Source organism: Prunus avium, chromosome 1, assembly GCF_965620075.1.
Source record: "Prunus avium chromosome 1, drPruAviu1.hap1.1, whole genome shotgun sequence".
NCBI lineage: Eukaryota > Viridiplantae > Streptophyta > Magnoliopsida > Rosales > Rosaceae > Prunus > Prunus avium.
In genome coordinates this window covers 2,075,432-2,096,238 of record NC_142284.1, presented here as the reverse complement: position 1 = coordinate 2,096,238, position 20,807 = coordinate 2,075,432, and the positions used below count along the sequence as shown (strand labels likewise).

At 38.1% G+C, this 20,807-nt stretch overlaps 2 protein-coding genes and 1 pseudogene across 2 annotated transcripts; 2 read left to right on the top strand and 1 right to left on the bottom strand.

The window, feature by feature from the left end:
- Positions 1–232: 232 nt before the first annotated feature.
- LOC148297128 (uncharacterized) lies at positions 233–2,373 on the bottom strand (annotated as a pseudogene).
- Positions 2,374–4,511: 2,138 nt separating this feature from the next.
- On the top strand, positions 4,512–6,602 carry LOC110763597 (UPF0481 protein At3g47200-like). The gene is made up of 2 exons (XM_021966419.2): positions 4,512–4,767; positions 4,997–6,602. The coding sequence occupies exon 2, from the start codon at positions 5,038–5,040 to the stop codon at positions 6,472–6,474; it is 1,437 nt and encodes a 478-aa protein (XP_021822111.1). The 5' UTR covers positions 4,512–4,767; positions 4,997–5,037; the 3' UTR covers positions 6,475–6,602.
- An 11,084-nt stretch (positions 6,603–17,686) lies between these two features.
- On the top strand, positions 17,687–19,192 carry LOC110763571 (UPF0481 protein At3g47200-like). The gene has a single exon (XM_021966381.2). It carries the CDS (start codon positions 17,687–17,689, stop codon positions 19,190–19,192), a length of 1,506 nt encoding a protein of 501 aa, XP_021822073.2.
- The last annotated feature ends 1,615 nt before the right edge of the window (positions 19,193–20,807 follow it).

Sequence of the window (20,807 nt, the reverse complement as noted above, 5' to 3'; positions counted from 1 at the left end):
CTCAAAATAGTGGGTTTATAACATGAAAAATCATGTGTAAAAATGAACCGAACAACTGTCCTAGTGTATTAGCTCTCCTCACCTACACAAATGATATATTAGTGTAAGTTTTTCGAAATATAATAAATAAATGGTGCAATTGTAATGAAATATAATAAGTAATACTTATAGATTGCTTACACCTTGGCTGGTTCTTCATTGGCTCCTTACATTTAGTTCTGTTATGGCCCTCTTACCCACAATTGCTACACTTGATGACAGTGTGGTATCTTTGGAGTTTGTTAGGATTTGATTTCTTTTTAGGCTCATCAGATGCCTTCTTCCTACTCTTCTTTGGCCTACCAGGTTGTTTATGGTAAAGAGGAGGCTTCAAAGGAGGTAAACCACTTTTAGGCCACAAGTCTTGGCTAGGCAAAGGGTGAATCATGTCCCTATAAGTTGTTAGATAAGCATCCTTCTTGTAGAAGTCATGCACATAATCTTCTGAATTCCCATGGAATCTACTCACTGCAACGCAAGCATGGAGGCAAGGAAGACCACTGAGATCCCATGCTTTGCAAGAGCATGTGTGGGCATTCAAATCTACCACAAACTGTCTCCCACTGTGATGCATCACTTGGAATTTATTTTGCCCAGCATGCCTTGGAATGCACCATTGCCCAACTGCCTTATTTACCTCCAATACCCCTTGTATTCTAGGCCCAATGCCACTTAATCATGGCTACTCTCCTTGAAGCCATTAAGATCATTAAATACATTCTAATCCTTTCCAATGCAATCAACACAGGCTTGTTCCTTGCAGGCATTATGGATGAGTTAAAAGCCTCACTTAAGTTATTCATCAAAATGTCACACTTAAAGTCAGTTCTAAAATGGGATCTAGCCCATTGACTTGCATCCCCCTCACATAACCAAGCATGTGCTGCTGTATCTAACTCTAACATCTTCTTCATTTCCTCAACAAACCATGGCAGTGTAGTGGCCCTTGCTATTGATTCCATTTGCAGCTTTAGGGCCAATCCTTTATGTTCCTTCAAGAAATTTGCATATAAATGCTTCAAACAACACCTATGCTCAGCATTTGGGAATAAATCATCCACAGCATCAATTAATCCCTTTTGTTTGTCAGTCATAAACAAATAGCTGTGGTTGTTCTCTATCTTCAAATCATGACTTAATAGCTCCAAAAACCACTTCCAAGTATTGTAACTCGCAACTTCAGCTACAGCATATGCCAATGGGAACATCCCATTATTTGCATCAACTCCTACAACACATAAAAATTGTCCAGGGTGAGGGCCTTTGATGTGGCAACCATCCAACCCTATATAAGGCCTACAACCATCCAAGAACTCTTGCTGACAAGCTTGCAAGCAAATGTAAACCCTCTGAAATCTTGGCATATCACCTTCTAACTTAGACTTTACCACCACCGAACTACCAAGATTTGTCCTTTTCTACTCCTCACAATAATCCCACAAAAGTTCATATTGTTCGGTATAACTCCCCTCAATATTGCTGGTTGCCAAGCTTCTTGCCCTATAAGCTTGTGCCCTAGAATGATAATAACCAGTTTCTTGGTTCACCTTCTCTTGAAAAGATCCCACATCCCAATTAGGATTTGTTAAATTGCTTTCATACCAGTTTGAAAAATACTTTGCATTGGCATAAATATTCGCATTCCCCTGCCCACAGGTATGTTTCCCGACATAGGTTTTCAGTTGAACATGCTTGTTTCCATGCACAGATGATGCATATAGGTGAAATGGACTTCTCATCACAAATTACTCGAATCCTACTGCCATCATTCACCTTAAACTTAAGCTCTCTGCCAATTAGGACAGAATGCCTCCTCACAGCTGCCCTAAAGATTTCACGACTAGGAAATCTTAAACCGAGCTCAAATTGAGGATTTTTCATATTGATGGATGGGATGAAGTCTTTAAAGTTAGGGAGCTTCCTCTTTCTCAAGCAGTTTCCAGTCACAACCTCAGACTCAGAAAAAGAGTGCTCTACATCCTAGGTGAGGCAAGGTTATTATCTTACTCCTTATCCTCTTCACCTGCATTAGGGTCTATGTCAATTGCATCATGGTCTACATATCCCTGAAACTGATTATCATCATCCCTCAACAATCTCACATCCTCCTCACTTTGTGCATAGGCAAGGTCTACAAAATATGGGTCTTCATCCAAATCCTCGTCACTCTCACTGCTAGTTTGTTCTTCTTCCTCACTTGTCTAATTTGATTCTACATCTACAACACAAAATAAAGCATAAAACCTGAATTTACTCTACCAACCAATCATTTGCAACAGTAAAAAGCCACAAAGTCAAATTAAAAGTATCATCTTCATGTTGGACAACACCCATTTTAATATTCCTTAAAGTTCAAAGCCAAATACAATAGTACAAACAAAGCCTAATAGTCATATTCGAACCCAAGGTCAAGAATAAATAAAGAATCACTAGTTGGACAACACCCATTTTAATATTCCATAAAGTTCAAAGCCAAATACAATAATACAAAGCCTAATAGTTAGATTCGAACCCGAAGCCAAGAATAAATAAAGAATCTGAAGGTCCACTTACCTGTGAAAGCTTAAGGTCCTCCTGCTTCTGTCATTGTCAAATTCAGTTTACACCTTCACTGTTGAAGATTCTATTGCTTTACTCAGATTTTGAAATCACCCAAAATATCTCTCCTTGTGCGAAGATTTTACCCTAATTGAAGATATGGTCGATGTTTTACATCTGTTGTGGGTCCTGCCTTTTTGGCACTTCAAAACCTACGAGTACAGAAGAACCCAGAGAAATGGCACTTCGGCGTCACGTGTGCAAATTTGATGACTTTTGTTAGGCTGGATGGAATCCAGGCAAAATGAGACACTATATGGAGTTTAATAGGGGAAAGTGAGACACTTAGAATTTCAGGGGGGAAACTGAGACTGAAATTGAGTTACAGGGGGCATTTCAATAATTTAGCCTATATAATATAATAGAATAGTGGTAAAAATATGGGGGCCACTCCAGGTCTAGGAGTGGCTCCGCCATTATTCAATGTAATAATCTTATCTATCTAAGCAATAATACAAGAGGGATCTTCCTTCGTATCTTCTCTCTTTCTTTTTTCTTTTTCCTTTGTCCTCTTCTGCTTTCCACTTTGAAATATATTTAAAGCAATCTCGTCAATCGCAAGCAACAGCATAATACAAACAAAAACATTTAACTTTATCAGCGAGGAAAAAGAAAAGAAAAAAAGTTGACTCATAAATCTTTTTTTTTCTTTTTTAAATACAAGAGATATTTTAAATTACAGTGGAAGATTTCTCACACACACACGACTATGATGCCATGAGGATTCGAACTTGAGAGTTTAGGTCATTTTTCACTGGGCTAGACCCATTGACTTGACTCATAAATCTATAAATTGATACAATTGAGCAATGCATAAGACACCAGTACTTTAAGTTTCTATTGCATCTGCCTACCCTGCTTATGTACACACACACACACACACCCCTTCCATTGAGGGATTGAGGGATCCCTCAAATAATCCTTTAGGGTACCATACCCCACAACCCCCACCCCGCTGCCCTAGCCCGGCACTTCCTTCCTCTCTTCCTCTCTCTCTCTCTCTCTCACCCTCAATTTCAAAAAGTTATTTTATTTTATTTTATAGTTTTTATTTATTTTTAACATACGAAATGATGATTCTGCCCTCATATTTAACGGCAAATTGGCTGAAATGTTGCAGATTTAGGTGTCGGGGGGAAATTGGCAAAAAAAAAGTTATATCCTTAATTTTCTAAAAAAAAGTATAGGGGATAAATTGGAAGATGCTAAGAACCAACTCACCAAGAGGGGATAAATTTAAAGTATAGGTACAAGTATTAATAATTAAACCTAAAATGAAAAGAGACAAACTAAACAACGATGATAAGAACCAACTCACCATGATTAGAGGCCTAGAGGCTGATAGAAGAGCAAAGATTCTGAAGACTAGTCACGCCCAATATCCGCATGGGATTTTCGGATCACTTTAGAAATGTGTATAGTTCTTGAAGATTTGCTGGGTGTGTAGAGTAAATTATTAAAATCTTGTTGGGTGTAGAAAGTTTACTAGGTGAGAAGAGTTAATAACCAACGGGAAACAGGGAAATAAAAGTACAGAAAATGAAAGAGACATACGGACATATAGAAGTTGAGGAGTTTTACAAATATATTCTGTCTTCTCTTTAGGACAATAATCTAAAAATTACTTCGGTTTTATTTTCAAAATAAAATAATATCAAAGTAGACTATAATAAAGAATATAAAGTAGACATGTCTGCGTGCATGTGACCCTGTGTGGGATCGGTATCGCGAGCAACAGGAAGTCTTCGTCCACGGATAATACAAACAAAAACATTTAACTTGATCAGCGAGGAAAAAGAAAAGAAAAAAAAAAGACTCATAAATCTTTTTTTTCTTCTTTAAATACAAAAGATATTTTAAACTACAGGGAGATTTCTCACAGGGCTAGACCCATTGACTTGACTCATAAATCTTTGATGCGATTGTGCAACGCATAAGACACCAGTATAACAGTTTCTATTGCATCTGCCTACCCTTGTTTTCTCACTCCTTTAATTGACTAGAATCTGCTTTCTCTTGTTCTTCTACTACCAGTTAGAGCTTCACGCTATTACAAATACTGTCTCTCTCTGCTCTCAAGGTACAATTGTCAATTGGTTCCCTTCTCTCCTTCCCAAGCCCAACTATCAGGTGCGGTATTTTTTCAGTATTTATTTTAAATATTTTTTGTGAGTATGTCGTTGTTAGTCATCAGTGTTGTGAATTTTGTTTTTGTTAGTGAAATTAAAATTTAGAAAATAAAAAATATTTACTCTCTCTTCCATATTTCAAATATTATTACGCAGAGAAGATTATTGCATTAGGAGTGTTATGAATTACATTCTCTTATTTGATTCTATGCCTTTGCAACTTACTTCAGACTTTCAGGACAGTACATATATAGTTGGGCTGGTCATCATCATGGCTATTGAAACGGAATGCAGTGCAGATCGGACTTATATTGTAGGAGAAGATACTTTATTACTTGAAGCGTTGAAAGAGAAGATGAGAAGAAACCCTGGCCCTACTATATCACCCTTGCCTCCCGCAAGCTGCATCTTCAAAGTTCCCGAAGCTCTCCGGAGACATAATCCAAAGGCATATGAGCCTCACGTCCTCTCAATCGGACCCTTCCATCGAGGACGCGATCACGAAAAACTCCAGCACATGGAAACTGTGAAGCAGTGGTATTTAGGTACCCTTCTCACCCGCGTGAATATAAGCCTTGAAAAATTCATTGAAATAATTCACAGTGAAACGAAGGAAGGCATCATTGAGTTTGAGAAAAGGGCCCGTGAGTTTTATGCAGAACCATTTGATCTTACACAGAGAGAGTTTATAGAAATAATGATACTTGATGGTTGCTTCGTAATACAACTACTTTGGAATATTGTCAATGGGGTAAAAGATAATGATGACCCCATATTGAACATGGATTGCATGTTCCAATATGTATGTCATGATCTTTTGCTATTAGAAAATCAGCTTCCTTGGTTTGTTCTCAGCGCTTTATATAAAGTTACCTTGGGCAAACGCCACGGTAGACCACCGTTCAGTAAAGTCCTGTTTGAAGCCTTCTCCTCACAAAAGTCGTTGAAGAAATATTTCAACTCCTATTTACGATCTCTTGATAAAACTTGCCAGAAGGTTGATCAGAAGAGTCCGAAGAAAGAAGAAGAGTCTGCTCTGCACATTTTTCTGAAGAAAGAAGAGGAGTCTGCTTTGCACATACTCGATCTACTCCGATTTTTCATTGTTTTGGAATTCGAAGCAAAGGAAGATCCAAAGAAGGGAGAGTCTGAAGAAGAGTTAGAATCGGATATTCCTCCAGCCACTGCTCTCTCAAAAGCAGGCGTCAAATTTAATAAGGACGACTCGGCTGATAATCTACTGAACATCAAATTTGAAAACGGGTTTTTAACAATTCCAGAACTAGCAGTTGCAGAATTGACCGAACCATTATTAAGGAACCTCATCGCTTTTGAGCAGTGCTATCATGGTCGTTCTCATCAAATAACATCTTACGCCGTTTTCATGGATAAACTCATCAGTTCCAATAAGGATATAAAGCTTCTTTCTGAGAAAAAAATCTTAGCTAACTGGCTCAACGTTGAAGATGGTTCTAAGTTCTTTAACAGCCTTTACATTGACACCACAGTCAAAAAGTTCCAGTATGACAAACTCTGCGATCAAGTGAATAAATATCACCAAGTTAAATGGAACAAGTATCTCGAACAATTGAGGCGCGACCACTTTAGTAGCCCATGGAAAGTTATTGCTTTGACCGTAGGGATTCTCATTCTGATTCTACAATTATTGCAGTTCATCCTTCGTGTTATGTCCTCAACATCATTCTGATTTCAGAGATGTCAATGTAGTTGTATGTTTAATAAGCTGAGAGAGTTGTTAAGAGTTTGTTTAATTAATAAGCTGAGAGAGTTGTTATCGGTTCTTTACCAACTCGGTTAACAACTAGGTTGCATCAATAGTCGTCATGCGCCTCAATGGCATGGTTGTTGTTTTTTTTTGTTGTTGTTGTTGTTGTTGTTGAAAGTTATTAATTGATGGCAAGTTGGCAAATGGAAATGGTTTTGAAAAAAAAAGTAAATCCGATAGTTCATAAAGAAATAAAAATGTATGCTGTCATGTCGATCCACCATCCAATAATTCATGATTTCGTGCTGGCCTGGATAAAATTAAATCAAACGCCATAAATTACTTTATAAAAATAGTGATGATCTATGCTTTGCTTTCCACCGAAAACTGTTTCGGAAATTGTCTATCTTTACTGAACATGAAAGGGGATATTATTGTTTTACTATATCTCTAACCAATCACGGTATGTCATCCATGATAACTTTTTCACTCGGCATATCATGATTGATTGGGGATAGCAAAACAGTAATATCCTTGTTACACACAAATTTTTCTACTACTAAAAGGTGGCCCCATCAGAAATTCATGTTGTGCATCGATCACCTTTTGCTACTAGAAATTAAATTAGCCTCCTTGGGTGCGGGCCATGATTGTTTACTTTTAAAAATATCAATTTTATGTAGTTATTATTTTAAGATCTGGAATCCTGTTTCAGGTAAAGTCGTTTTCAAGTTGAGTTGTTATTGGTAGTATTCAACGGAAATAAAATTAAATCAAACGTCATAATATTACTTTAAACAAATGGTGATGATCTATGCTTTGCTTTCCACTGAAAACTGTTTCGGAAATTGTCTATCTCTTTGGACGAAAAACACTTGTGTGAAACGGAGATATCATTGTTTTATTATATCTCCTGCCAATCACGGTATGTTATTCATGATAACTTTTCCACTTCACATATCATGATTGATGGGAAATAGCAAAACAGTGATATCCCTATTACACACAAATTTTTCTGTTACCAAAAGGCGGCCCCAACAGAAATTCATGTTGTGCATCGATCACCTTTTGCTACTAGAAATTAAATTAGCCTCCTTGGGTTTGGGCCATGATTGTTTACTTTTAAAAATATCAATTTTATGTGGTTATTATTTTAAGATCTGGAATCCTGTTTCAGGTAAAGTCGTTTTCAAGTTGAGTTGTTATTTGTAGTATTCATCTTAAACTCAAATACAAGTCCGTTAAGATCATTTGCAAATTTTGCGTACATACTGTATACTAACGTGTCTTCATAGTGTTTCTCAAAGGAAGACAAACCAGACTGATTAACTCGATCTAAACACGAAATTTTTTTAACTTTCCAATGTGGGTGGAGATGTATTCGACTCTTTGTTTTGCTATTGGTTTTGCTATTGGTGGATGGAGATGTATTCGACTCTTTGTTTTAGTTGACCCTGCAATTCTGTGATCAAAAGATTCAAAACTATAAAGATCTCGTCTGCAATCAGAATATAATACTTACAGCTGCCACCAGGAAGAGTAATTACCCGATCACGGTTAATCGAGGTCAGAAAGTCAAGGGGTTGATAAGGAATTAAGAAAATATATTTGTGAATATGCATTTGGCTTTCTTAAACCTCAATCATGGTTCGACCAAAAAAAAAAACCTCAATCATGGAGGAACCAAAAGAAAAGAAAAGATTGTAACATCATTTTCGTCAAAAGTGCATGAAACTCCAAAAGCCTTTTTGCTTTTTTTTTTTTTTTTTTTTCCTTTTTTTTTTCTTTTTTTCTTGGAGATGACAAAAGGTTTTGGTTGTTGGGACCAACAGAGCACATATATATAGTGAGAGAGAGAGAGAGAGAATATGACCAAACGTTATCCTTTTGGCTTTGTTTGACTGGTATTTATAATGTGATATATATATATATATATATATATGTGACTGCCATTGCCAAGCATAATCCTTTCATAGTTTGCTTTTTGGTGTGTTAAATGTACTCAATTTTTTGTCCCCTTTGCGTTCAATCCAAACCATGAATTTAAGCAATTAATACTCTAATTATGCAGCTTTTTATGGCTGATTAAAGATATATACCTCTTATAATAAGGAAAGTATCTAAAGTCACATATTTATCCGGTTTAAGTTGAAACATGATTACGTCTACATTGCCAACCAAAAGTAAACTCAAGTATGGAGCACATTACACACATACACACACTCCTCACTTTCAGTCTTGATAGATGGACAAATTTGACCCCCCAAAATTTCATTTCTAAGTTCCACATAAAACTGAAAACTAAAAACTGAAATGATTATCAAACAAGCTCTTAAAATTTTGTTCGGCGTAGAAAATTTGCTAGATGGGAAGAGTTAATAACCAGCGAGAAACAGGGAAATAAAAAGTATAGAAACGAAAGAGATATACAGACATATAGAAGTTGAGGAGTTTTGCAAATATATTATGTCTTCTCTTTAGGACAATAATCTAAAAAGGACTTTGGTTTTATTTTTAGTAAAAGTTCATACCTGTATTCAATCGGAATTCTTACCCGAGTGCAACCCTTCAGTTGCCGCCACAGCCTATAATTTCAAGTGAGTAGAATTTATATTTTTAATTAAATTGATATATGTAGTGTTTTTTATGGAATAGAATTTATCGATATGATATTGATATATTGATATTTGGATTAGAGAATTTATAATTGATTGATGTAGTGACGTTTTCAAAATATGAAAACTCGTTGTGGACAATTGAAGTTTGTATTGTTATTTTTGCCATGAATTATGAATGGAAGTACTATCTTTAAATTTTTTTAGTGTTATTTTCTTCTTAAAAAAAATTTGAAACTTTTACACTATTACCCTTTGAGGTCACAATTCTTGCTCAATTTTGGATCTGCTATTGAGTGAGGACATATACTAATTGTATGAAGTAAGGAAAATTGTTTGTCTTTATCACCTTCAAGGTTGTTGGCGCTAAATCTGAACAGATAGAGATGAGTGCAACTTACAAGTGGGATGGACGATCAAGAGATCGATTGAATGTTGGATGCCGATTCTTCCTGTCCTTGGATGCTGATCCTGAATAGAAGATAAGCGAAGCTCGTGAGGTCTATGGAACCGGTGTGGAACCAGCCTAAGACCCTCCGATGCTCAAGTAAGATTGTTTTTAAGAGCTCTTGCTGTTGACCATATAGTAGTATAAAAGTCAAGCTGAAAAGTCTTACCCCTTTGTTGATGGTGAAGGGGTGTATTTATAGAGGGCATTTGGGATGCTTGTGGTGTTCATTTCCGATGTGGGACTCGTGGGAGGGCCCTGTGAGGTTGACACGAGTCCTTAGATATTTCGGGCGGGTGCTTCAAGGCTGATTATGTACAATCGGTATAGGATGCCGATTGTAGACGAGCTGGGCCTGTATCGGTTGTTTGCAGCTTTGAGACAATGTCATCGGTAGCCGATGCCGATTGTTCGAGGCCTTGGGTACTTGGGTGGGCTTCTCTGATCCACGTGTCGTTGTACGAGTGGAGGGTCAGATATGGTACAAACAGTAGTCCCCCAAGTTGCCGATTGAGAAGCTTCTCGGTTGGGGACTTGAATGTGTATTAGGCATTCTGACCCGGACACAATGGTCCCATAGTTGCCGATGGTGGTATGTAGTCCCCCAAGTGCCCAAGGGAGTGAGCTTGGATAAGAGACGGCATGATGTGCCGATGGCCGAAGGCTGAAGCTGATGGCCGAAGCTGATGGCCGAAGGCTGAAGCTGATGGCCGAAGGCAGAAGCTGATGGCCGAAGCTGATGGCCGAAGGCAGAAGCTGATGGCCGAAGGCTGATGGCCGAAGGCTGAAGCTGATGGCTGAAGGCTGATGGCCGAAGGCTGAAGCTGATGGCTGAAGCTGATGGCCGAAGCTGATGGCCGAAGGCAGAAGCTGATGGCCGAAGGCTGAAGCTGATGGCCGAAGGCTGATGGCCGAAGGCTGAAGCTGATGGCCGAAGCTGATGGCCGAAGCTGATGGCCGAAGGCTGAAGCTGATGGCTGAAGGCTGATGGCCGAAGGCTGAAGCTGATGGCTGAAGCTGATGGACGAAGCTGATGGCCGAAGGCTGATGGCCGAAGCTGAAGCTGATGGCCGAAGCTGATGGCTTCGAGAAAAGGCGCTGGAGAAGTGTCTCCTAGAAGGTGCCGTTCGGCATGGCTGAAGCCGATGCTGATGGCCGAAGGCTAATGGCCGAATCATTGGGGGGATGTGAAGACATCGCACGCGCCGAATGATGATGGGTGCCGAAGGCCAAAGGCAGATGCCGAATCATTGGGGGGATGTGAAAACATCGCACGCGCCGAATGATGATGGGTGCCGAAGGCCGATGGCAGATGCCGAATCATTGGGGGGATGTGAAGACATCGCACGCGCCGAATGATGCAAGGGTGCCGAAGGCCGTAGGCCGATTGTAGGAGGTGCCGAGGGCATGGCTCAAAAGGGTGCCGAGAGCACTCGTGAAGGAGAACGACATAGCATTTTGTGTCGTTTCCCACAGACGGCGCCAATCTGTTGGCGCTAAATCTGAACAGATAGAGATGAGTGCAACTTACAAGTGGGATGGACGATCAAGAGATCGATTGGATGTTGGATGCCGATTGTTGGATGCCGATGATCCTTACCAATGGCTATTGCCGAACGGCACCCCAACATTCTCAAAAATTGAGGGGCCCCATCGGTAGTTAAAATCATCTACCCACGGTAGCATTATGGGCTTTATTGCTCAGGGCCATATGGAGTTATAGTGGCCCCAGCCACCTCTCCAAATCAAAAAGGGCACATGCATGGGTTCATCCAAAATAAGCACTGCATGCCTTATTAAAGTCTTTGGCAATAACCACAAAATCTAGTGGAGGCCCACTTGCGGCACTTGGCATTCATGGGAAAACCCAAGACTATTAGCCATCGGCAATAGCCATTGGTAAGGATCATCGGCTTACACACCAAAGCAAAGAATCAAAGCCTATTGACCATCGGCAATAGTCATTTGACGCGAGCGATGCCTTCGGCACCCCGTCATCATTTTGACATGAGCGATGCCTTCGGCACCCTGTCATCATTCGGCAGAAGCGATGCCTTCGGCACCCTGTCATCCTTAGGCAAAGGGAAGCCTTCGGCACCCTGTCATCATTAGACGCGAGCGATGCCTTCGGCACCCCGTCATCATTTGACACGAGCGATGCCTTCGGCACCCTGTCATCATTAGACGCGAGCGATGCCTTCGGCACCCCGTCATCATTTTGACACGAGCGATGCCTTCGGCACCCTGTCATCATTCGGCAGGAGCGATGCCTTCGGCACCCTGTCATCCTAAGGCAAAGGGAAGCCTTCGGCACCCTGTCATCATTAGACGCGAGCGATGCCTTCGGCACCCCGTCACCATTTTGACACGAGTGATGCCTTCGGCACCCTGTCATCATTAGACGCGAGCGATGCCTTCGGCACCCCGTCATCATTTTGACACGAGCGATGCCTTCGGCACCCCCGCCATCATTCGGCAGAAGCGACGCCTTCGGCACCCTGTCATCATTCGGCAGAAGCGACGCCTTCGGCACCCTGTAATCATTCGGCAGCAGCGACGCCTTCGGCACCCTGTCATCATTAGGCGTGAGCGACGCATTCAGCATCATCCACACCACACTATACGACTTGGAAGAAGACTAAGGTGTTGCTCGGTCAATGCACTGAAAATTGCAAGTCCCCAACTAAGAAGTACCTCCTTACTCGAGAACTTGGGGGGCTTCTGTTTATACCCTATTCGACCAAGCAACTAGAAGCAATTCTAAGCAAGGCCAAGAGTCCCACATTGAAATATTGCAAGAAGTGAAGACTCCCTCTCACCTATAAAAGGAGACCACTCTCCACCTAGGAAGGGGATCCCCCCTTGGTTGGGCTTGATCTTTAGTCTCTCTTCTCTTTATATTTGGGCCCAGCCCCTTGTATAAATGTAAATACACATTGTTATAATAATGAGAATACACTTCTCCGTGGACGTAGCTCATTCATTAAGGGTGAACCACGTATATCTTGTCTTCTGTATATTTATCGCTTGTCAAATCCTCACACACTTGATGAAGGTCCTAACCTTCACTCATCATCTATCACACCTCATCTCTAAGTTGACCGTAAAAGTGTTGAACCATTTTTTAGCGTCAACAGTTTAAATCTGTTGGCGCTAAATCTGAACAGATAGAGATGAGTGCAACTTACAAGTGGGATGGACGATCAAGAGATCGATTGGATGTTGGATGCCGATTCTTCCTGTCCTTGGATGCTGATCCTGAATAGAAGATAAGCGAAGCTCGTGAGGTCTATGGAACCGGTGTGGAACCAGCCTAAGACCCTCCGATGCTCAAGTAAGATTGTTTTTAAGAGCTCTTGCTGTTGACCATATAGTAGTATAAAAGTCAAGCTGAAAAGTCTTACCCCTTTGTTGATGGTGAAGGGGTGTATTTATAGAGGGCATTTGGGATGCTTGTGGTGTTCATTTCCGATGTGGGACTCGTGGGAGGGCCCTGTGAGGTTGACACGAGTCCTTAGATATTTCGGGCGGGTGCTTCAAGGCTGATTATGTACAATCGGTATGGGGTGCCGATTGTAGACGAGCTGGGCCTGTATCGGTTGTTTGCAGCTTTGAGACAATGTCATCGGTAGCCGATGCCGATTGTTCGAGGCCTTGGGTACTTAGGTGAGCTTCTCTGATCCACGTGTCGTTGTACGAGTGGAGGGTCAGATATGGTACAAACAAAGGTTTCTAAGGTGAAGTAGATAAATGTCACATGAAGTAGATAAATGTCATATTCTGTCGCAAGTTTTTTAAGGAAAAGCAGTAGGTCATGTTACACGTTCTGCGCAATTGGACAAATCCTATTAAAAGTGAACATGAATATTCATATTGGAAGGCTTTTGGTGCATGTCTAGTGATGGTGGGTGTTACGTACCCACCAAACCATCATGACTCAAGTTTCCACACATTTGCTACTTTTTTTTATTTTTAAAAAAACAATATGCTAGTATTGTAACTGATTTTTCAAATGTGTTATTAGAACATCTGTTATAGCTAGGATTTTGTTTAGCTATGTTTTTAGCTTTCCTTGATAAACTTATAATCTTAATTGTAATCTGTTATGAACCTAAACAAGCTCAATTAGCTAGGTTAGAATCACTGTTTCAGTTGAGATCAAGATTCAACATGGCAAGGTGTTGTTAAGCCTCATTATAAAAGAAAAATCATTCATGACTGCATTGCATTAATTATTGTGATTGTACTTAGCGTGTTTTATTTTTATGAATTAGTTTTCACATACACACTCACTCACTCCCCTTCCATTAGGGATTGAGGGATCCCTTAAATAAACACACACACACATACTCTCTCTCTACCCTTCCATTGAGAGATTGAGGGATCCCTCAAATAATCCTTTAGGGTCCCCAACAATTATTTTTTTCAACGATCCAAACCGTATATTTTTCAAGTCTCTATTCATACATCATCCTTGCAAAAAATTAGGCAAATTGAAAATCATTCAGGCATCTAATTGGGACCAACACAATACTCGAATATGGTGCTTCAAGAAAATACTACAATAACAACCATCTAATTGAGTGGTTGTTATTATAGACTTGCTAGGAAAGCTAATTAGAAAACAAAAAGGAAAATAATAAAAAAATTCCAAAATATTCTAAAAACTTTAAATGCTGAAAAGTCAAAGTAAACGATAGAATTTGGTTAAAATAACCCATATATCACAACCAATTAGTGAGTTGCACTTGTCACACCGTTCTCTTTGAAACGATAGGTCATCTCAAATAAGCTTATTTGAGGGACGCCCTTGTAAGGCCCATTCCGTATTGTATTTCACTAATCCAAGTCTATTTTGTAGATACTCGTTCAAGGATCATCTCTACAAAAAATCACTTCAATCCGATACTATTTGACCACTCAAGTGAATTATTGAAATTTTAGTACTTTCTTGAGGCACCATGTTCATTGATTTTGTAGTACATAATTGGATATCAAAAAGTTTCCAACTTGTCTAATTTTGTGCAAGGATGATCTATGAATGTAGAGTTAAGAAATAGATGGTTTGGATCGTTGAAAAAAAATTCATAAGGGACTCTAAAGGGTGTCTCTCAAATAAAATTATTTGAGGGATCCCTCAATATAAGGGGATTGTATATATAGGTGAAAAAGGACAAATATAGGTGAAGCATAAAATGAAAAGTGACAAACTGAACAACGATGATAAGAACCAACTCACCATGATTAGAGGCCTAGAGGCTGATAGAAGAGCAAAGATGCTCAAGACTAGTCCTGCCCAATATCCGCATTGGATTTTCGGATCACTTTAGAAATGTGTATAGGTGTACAGTAAATTATTAAAATCTTGTTGGGTGTAGAAAGTTTACTAGGTGAGAAGAGTTAATAACCAGCGGGAAACAGGGAAATAAAAGTATAGAAAATGAAAAAGATATACTTCGGTTTTACTTCGGTTTGGATCATTAAAATCTTCTCTGTAGGACAATAATCTAAAAATTACTTCGGTTTTGTTTTCTAAATAAAATGATATCAAGTGGACTATAATAAAGAATATCAAGTAGACATGTCTGCGTGCATGTGATGTGACCCTGTGAGGGATCGGTATCAGAAAATGAAAGGGTTGGTAAGCAATTATGAAATTATATTTAAAGCAATCTCGTCAATCGCGAGCAACACGAAGTCTTCGTCGTCCATAATACAAGCAAAAACATTTAACTTGATCAGGAGGAAAAAGAAAAGAAATTTTTTTGACTAATAAATCTTTTTTTTCTTTTCTAAATACAAACAATATTTTAAATTACAGGGGAAGATTTCTCACACACACATGACTATGATTGCATGAGGAATCGAACTTGAGAGTTTAGGTCCTTTTTCATTGAGCTAGAGACCCATTGACTTGACTCATAAATCTATAAATTGATGCAATTGAGCAAGCATTTGCCTACCCTTGTTTTCTCGCTCCTTTAATTGACTAGAATTTGCTTTCTCTTGTTCTTCTACTACCAGTTAGAGCATCTCCAGCGCAGCAATAGAACCAGGCAAAAGGCCCCCCTCGCAAGCCCAAGGCAGCTCCAGCGCTGCAGCCTGCAGCCCGATTTGGCATGGGTCCCACCAGCCCGGGCAAGCCCAAGGGCAGGTTTCGCATGGGCTTCAGCCCGAGGGCTGTGATGTCAACAAGCAAAAAAATATTTTAAAAATCCAAAAAAATTCAAAAAAAATCCAAAAAAATCTCAATTTTTTTTTAAATACCAAAAAATTATAGATGCTTTCCCTATAAATACATAACAATTTTATTCACTTTCTAAATTGTTTATATTTTGTTGCATAATCTTTTTTTCCTTTCTTGCCCTTGCCCTAGCCTTTTGGGATGGATTCTTGCCCTAGACTTAGCCCTCATGGGTGGAACCACAAATGGCAAGGCTGACACTATTTATGTGAATAGTGGCAGCCCTTGCCCTAGACTTAGCCCTTATGGGTGGACATGCTCTTAGAGCTTCACACTATTACAAATACTATCTCTCTCTGCTCTCAAGGTACAATTGTCAATTGGTTCCCTTCTCTCCTTTCCAAGCCCAACTATAGGCTGCGATACTTTTTCAGTATTTATTTTAAATATTTTTGGTGAGTATGTCGTTGTTAGTCATCAGTGTTGTGAATTTTGTTTTTGTTAGTGAAATTACAATTTAGAAAATAAAAAATATAGTAAATTGAGCTTAGACTCATAAAATTCATTTTAAATCACCTACAACCCTTTCCTTTAGTTTTCTATTTAAAATACCCAATTTTTTCAAATAATACCCAATGACTAGGATCCAACTAAGCAAGTTACCTAATATAACTTAAAATTTGATTTATTGTATTTTTCGGATTCCAAAACTACCTCTATTTATGACTTAATGTGTTATGGGGAGGGTGTAACTAATGACACATGTTGAATTTGGAAAGATCTTTAAATGGTTGTAATGGATGTAGGAATTAATTTAGAAACTTATTTGAAATTAAATATTAAATTCAACATTAACTTATTAGTAATCTATTTTTGAATTAATGTTGTTTTCCTTTTATGAATTACAACTAGTAATCTATTTAACGTATTAGTAATTTAAATTCAATATTAAATTTAGGAATTAATGTTGTTTTCCTTTTATGAATTATACGACTAGTAATCTATTTTATTATAGTTTTATGAATAATAGTGTACATTTTAATTATGTTGAAAAATAATTTGATAATCTATTTATTGGTTTTTTAAAAATTTTTTAAATGAATCTATTTTTTCTCTAAATAATGTACCTATTTTTTCTCTAATAATGTACCTAGTAAAACAATTTACCTAGTATAATGAACTTATTTTTTCACTAAATTTTGTATCTATTTTTTTCTCTAAATAATGTACCTATTTTTTTCTCTAATAATGTATACCTAGTAAAAAAATTTACCTAGTATAATGAACTTATTTTTTTCTTCTAAATAATGTACCTATTTTTAATTTATAAGTGCATAAATTTCAATTATACAACGCACCTATTTTCTATAAATTATTGTGTACCTATATTTAATTTGTGAAAAATGTACGGAAATTTCAATTACAAAGTAACTGACCTATTTTTTTTAATAATTTTTTTGGTAATGAATATACCTATATTTTTATACGTATATATTTATATTTATATTTTTCATATATACATAATTGGATATGTAATTTACTCTTTTTTTTTGTTGCAATTTTAGGGGGCGATATATTAGAGGGAATGGCAACCAAAAGAAATGGGGTGATTGATATGCTATTAATAGGGAGTTTTAATTACATTTATGGTAGTTAATGAAATGCTTGGAATAAATTATAAATAAAATATGAAGTCTGATGGCAAGGATGTAAAAACGTAGGAATACTATGACCTCTTATATCCTACTGGTCATTTAAGTTTGAAATTGGATTTTATACATAGATTTATAGAGTGATGGGTATATATCTAGGAAATAGAAATTGTAGGGACCTATATTGGACAAGCCCTAAAAAATATTTACTCTCTCTTCCATAGTTTAAATATTAGTACGTAGAGAAGATTATTGCATTAGGAGTGTTATGAATTACATACTCTTATTTGATTCTATGCCATTGCAACTTGCTTCAGACTTTCAGGACAGTACATGTATAGTTGGGCCGGTGATCATCATGGCTATTGAAACGGAATGCAGTGCAGATCGGACTTTTATTGTAGGAGAAGATACTTTATTACTTGAAGCGTTGAAAGAGAAGATGAGAAGAAACCCTGGCCCTACTATATCACCCTTGCCTCCCGCAAGCTGCATCTTCAAAGTTCCCGAAGCTCTCCGGAGACATAATCCAAAGGCCTATGAGCCTCACGTCGTCTCAATCGGACCCTTCCATCGAGGACGCGATCACGAAAAACTCCAGCGCGTGGAAACGTCGAAGCAGTGGTATTTAGATACCCTTCTCACCCGCATGGATATAAGCCTTGAAAATTTCATTGAAAGCATTAACAATGAAACAAAGAAAGGCATCATTGAGTTTGAGAAACGGGCCCGTGAGTTTTATGCAGAACCACTTGATCACCTTAAAGAGAAAGAGTTCATGGAAATAATGATACTTGATGGTTGCTTCGTAATACAACTACTTTGGAAGATTGTCCATGGGAAAGAAGATGATGATGACCCCATATTGAACATGGATTGCATGTTCCAGTATGTATGTCATGATCTTTTGCTATTAGAAAATCAGATTCCTTGGTTTGTTCTCAGCTGTTTATATCGCCTTACCTTGGGCAAAATCTACGGTGGACCCCCGTTCAGTGTAGTCCTGCTCAGTGCCTTCCGCTCACAAAACTCGTTGGAGAAACATATCAACTCCTATTTCCAACATCTAAAGGAGGAATGGGTTAATAATGATCGAGTTGATGAGAGTCGATTTTTGCACATACTTGATCTAATCAGAACTTCCGTTGTTTTCGCATTCAAACCTTTTGAACCTTCCAGTAGAAATAACAAAAAATGTCTTTGGTGGTTCGCAGAAAAGGAAGAAAAAGAGATTGGACCGAAAATTCCTGCAGCAACAGCTCTCTCAGAAGCAGGAGTTAAATTTCGAAGGGGCTCGGATAATAATCTAATGAACATCGAATTTAAAAGTGGGGTTTTAAAAATTCCAGAACTAGCAGTTGCAGAGTTGACCGAACCATTATTGAGGAACCTCATCGCCTTTGAGCAGTGCTGTCGTGGTCAATCTCATCAAATAACATCTTACGCCGTTTTCATGGATAAACTCATCAGTTCCGAAAAGGATATAAAGCTTCTTTCTAAGGAAAAAATCTTAGCTAACTGGCTCAACGTTGAAGATGGTTCTAAGTTCTTTAACACCCTTTACATTGACACCACACTCAAAAATTTCCAGTATGACAAACTCTGCGCTCAAGTGAATAAATATTACCACGTTAAATGGAACACGTATCTCGAACAATTGAGGCGCTACCACTGTAGTAGCCCATGGAAAGTTATTGCTTTGACCGTAGGGATTCTCATTCTGGATCTACAAAATATTGCAGTTCATCCTTCGTGTTCTGCCCTCAACATCATTCTGATTTCAGAGATGTCAATGAATTAAGTGTTGATATGTATTGTTAAGAGTTTGTTTAATAAGCTGAGAGAGTTGCTAAGAGTTTGTTTAATTAATAAGTTGGGAGACTTGTTAAGAGTGTTTAATTAATAAGCTGAGAGAGTTGTTATAAACTTGTATATATGTATATAAATTGTAAGAGAAGAGAGATATCACTACTAAAAAATCACCTACTAGTCACTGATATAGAGAGACAAATTCAAATAAGTGCCTTTAAATTTTTTTGTGGATACTAATAATACCACCATGCCTATTAAAGTAATTAGGCATAGACATCAGTGTCTAATACAATTAAAGTAAATTTCAGACTTTTACTTAATATTTAGACCTCTTTATCAGTCCCAAATGATGTTGAAATAAGCTGTCAGTCCACTCCCAATCGGCTCCACTTACAAATAACCCAATTCAGCTTGGCTTCCCTTGACTCGGAGCTTCTTCTAGCTTAAATTAGTTGATGACTTTTAGGGTAGCCCCAAAGGGCTTTGATGACAGAAGTACTTCAACATAGGCGGGAAAATAAGGGCCATATTTTCCCGCTGGTTCCTATTACCTTGACTATGAAATTTGAAAGCAGGCGGGAGAATATAAACACACACACATTTGAAAAGCAGAGCAGCCTATAAAGTGGAATCATTTAACCATACATGCATTGTATTCCAAATTAGGGTGCTTCTGCTCTCAAGAGATGCAATGGGCTTCCCAGCTTCCTCCCTCTATGGTGCTTCTACTTTCAAGAGATGGTCTTCTAGGTCCCCTTGGTGATCCTTTTTTTTATGTTAATATCTTTTGTATAATTCTGTAAGCTTATTGTTGGCCTCATGGATTTGTTTCTACTATGTCTTTGCTTGCCTGGGTTCTTTGGGTTTCCTTATCAGAGTTCTAAATAGGGTCGTTCACCTGAGTGTATTTATTCACGTTGTACTCTTATGTATCCATCTCCTATTGCTGGAGGACTCATGTAAAGTAATGAGCATTATGTATCTGAGGTTTACCAAATTTCTATCTCTCTTCATTTGGCCTTTTATGGAATTAATTTTGAAAACAAGATAATTAAGGGGAAGAAACCAGAAGAATTGGGATATAACTACCTTGAGAATGTACAATTTAACTAACAATGACAAGCTGATGCACCAACAAGACTCGTAAGACTATTTAATTAAAGAATTTTACATAACCTTGAGGGGTTTAATAATTAAAAGTTGTTTGGATAATATGAAATATTGGGCTGCTGTGTTCAGTTTTCATTCAAGGCAATTACATAACATTGAGGAATTAAATATAGTCAATAGAATAATATGAAAATGAGCCTCCAAATTGTATTTGAAAAGTGCATATTATTAAATTAAAATACACATTCTTGTGAATATTAAAAGTAATATATGAATGGAAATTGATGGCTTTAAGTGTATTACATAAATGGTAGGGTGTTATTAAATAGGTACTCATACAATGGGGACTGATATTGAACCAACATGAACTGATATATTTTTACGTTTCTAAGGGAGAAGATACTAAAACTCATATCTGTCTTATTTGAAGAGTACACAATTGCAAACTGATATGTCATGATTAGTGCCTAATATAATAGACACCATTCCAAATA

Coding starts and splice junctions, on each gene's coding strand:
- LOC110763597 (XM_021966419.2), top strand. CDS start 5,038: ATGGCTATTGAAACGGAATGCAGTGCAGATCGGACTTATATTGTAGGA.
- LOC110763571 (XM_021966381.2), top strand. CDS start 17,687: ATGCCATTGCAACTTGCTTCAGACTTTCAGGACAGTACATGTATAGTT.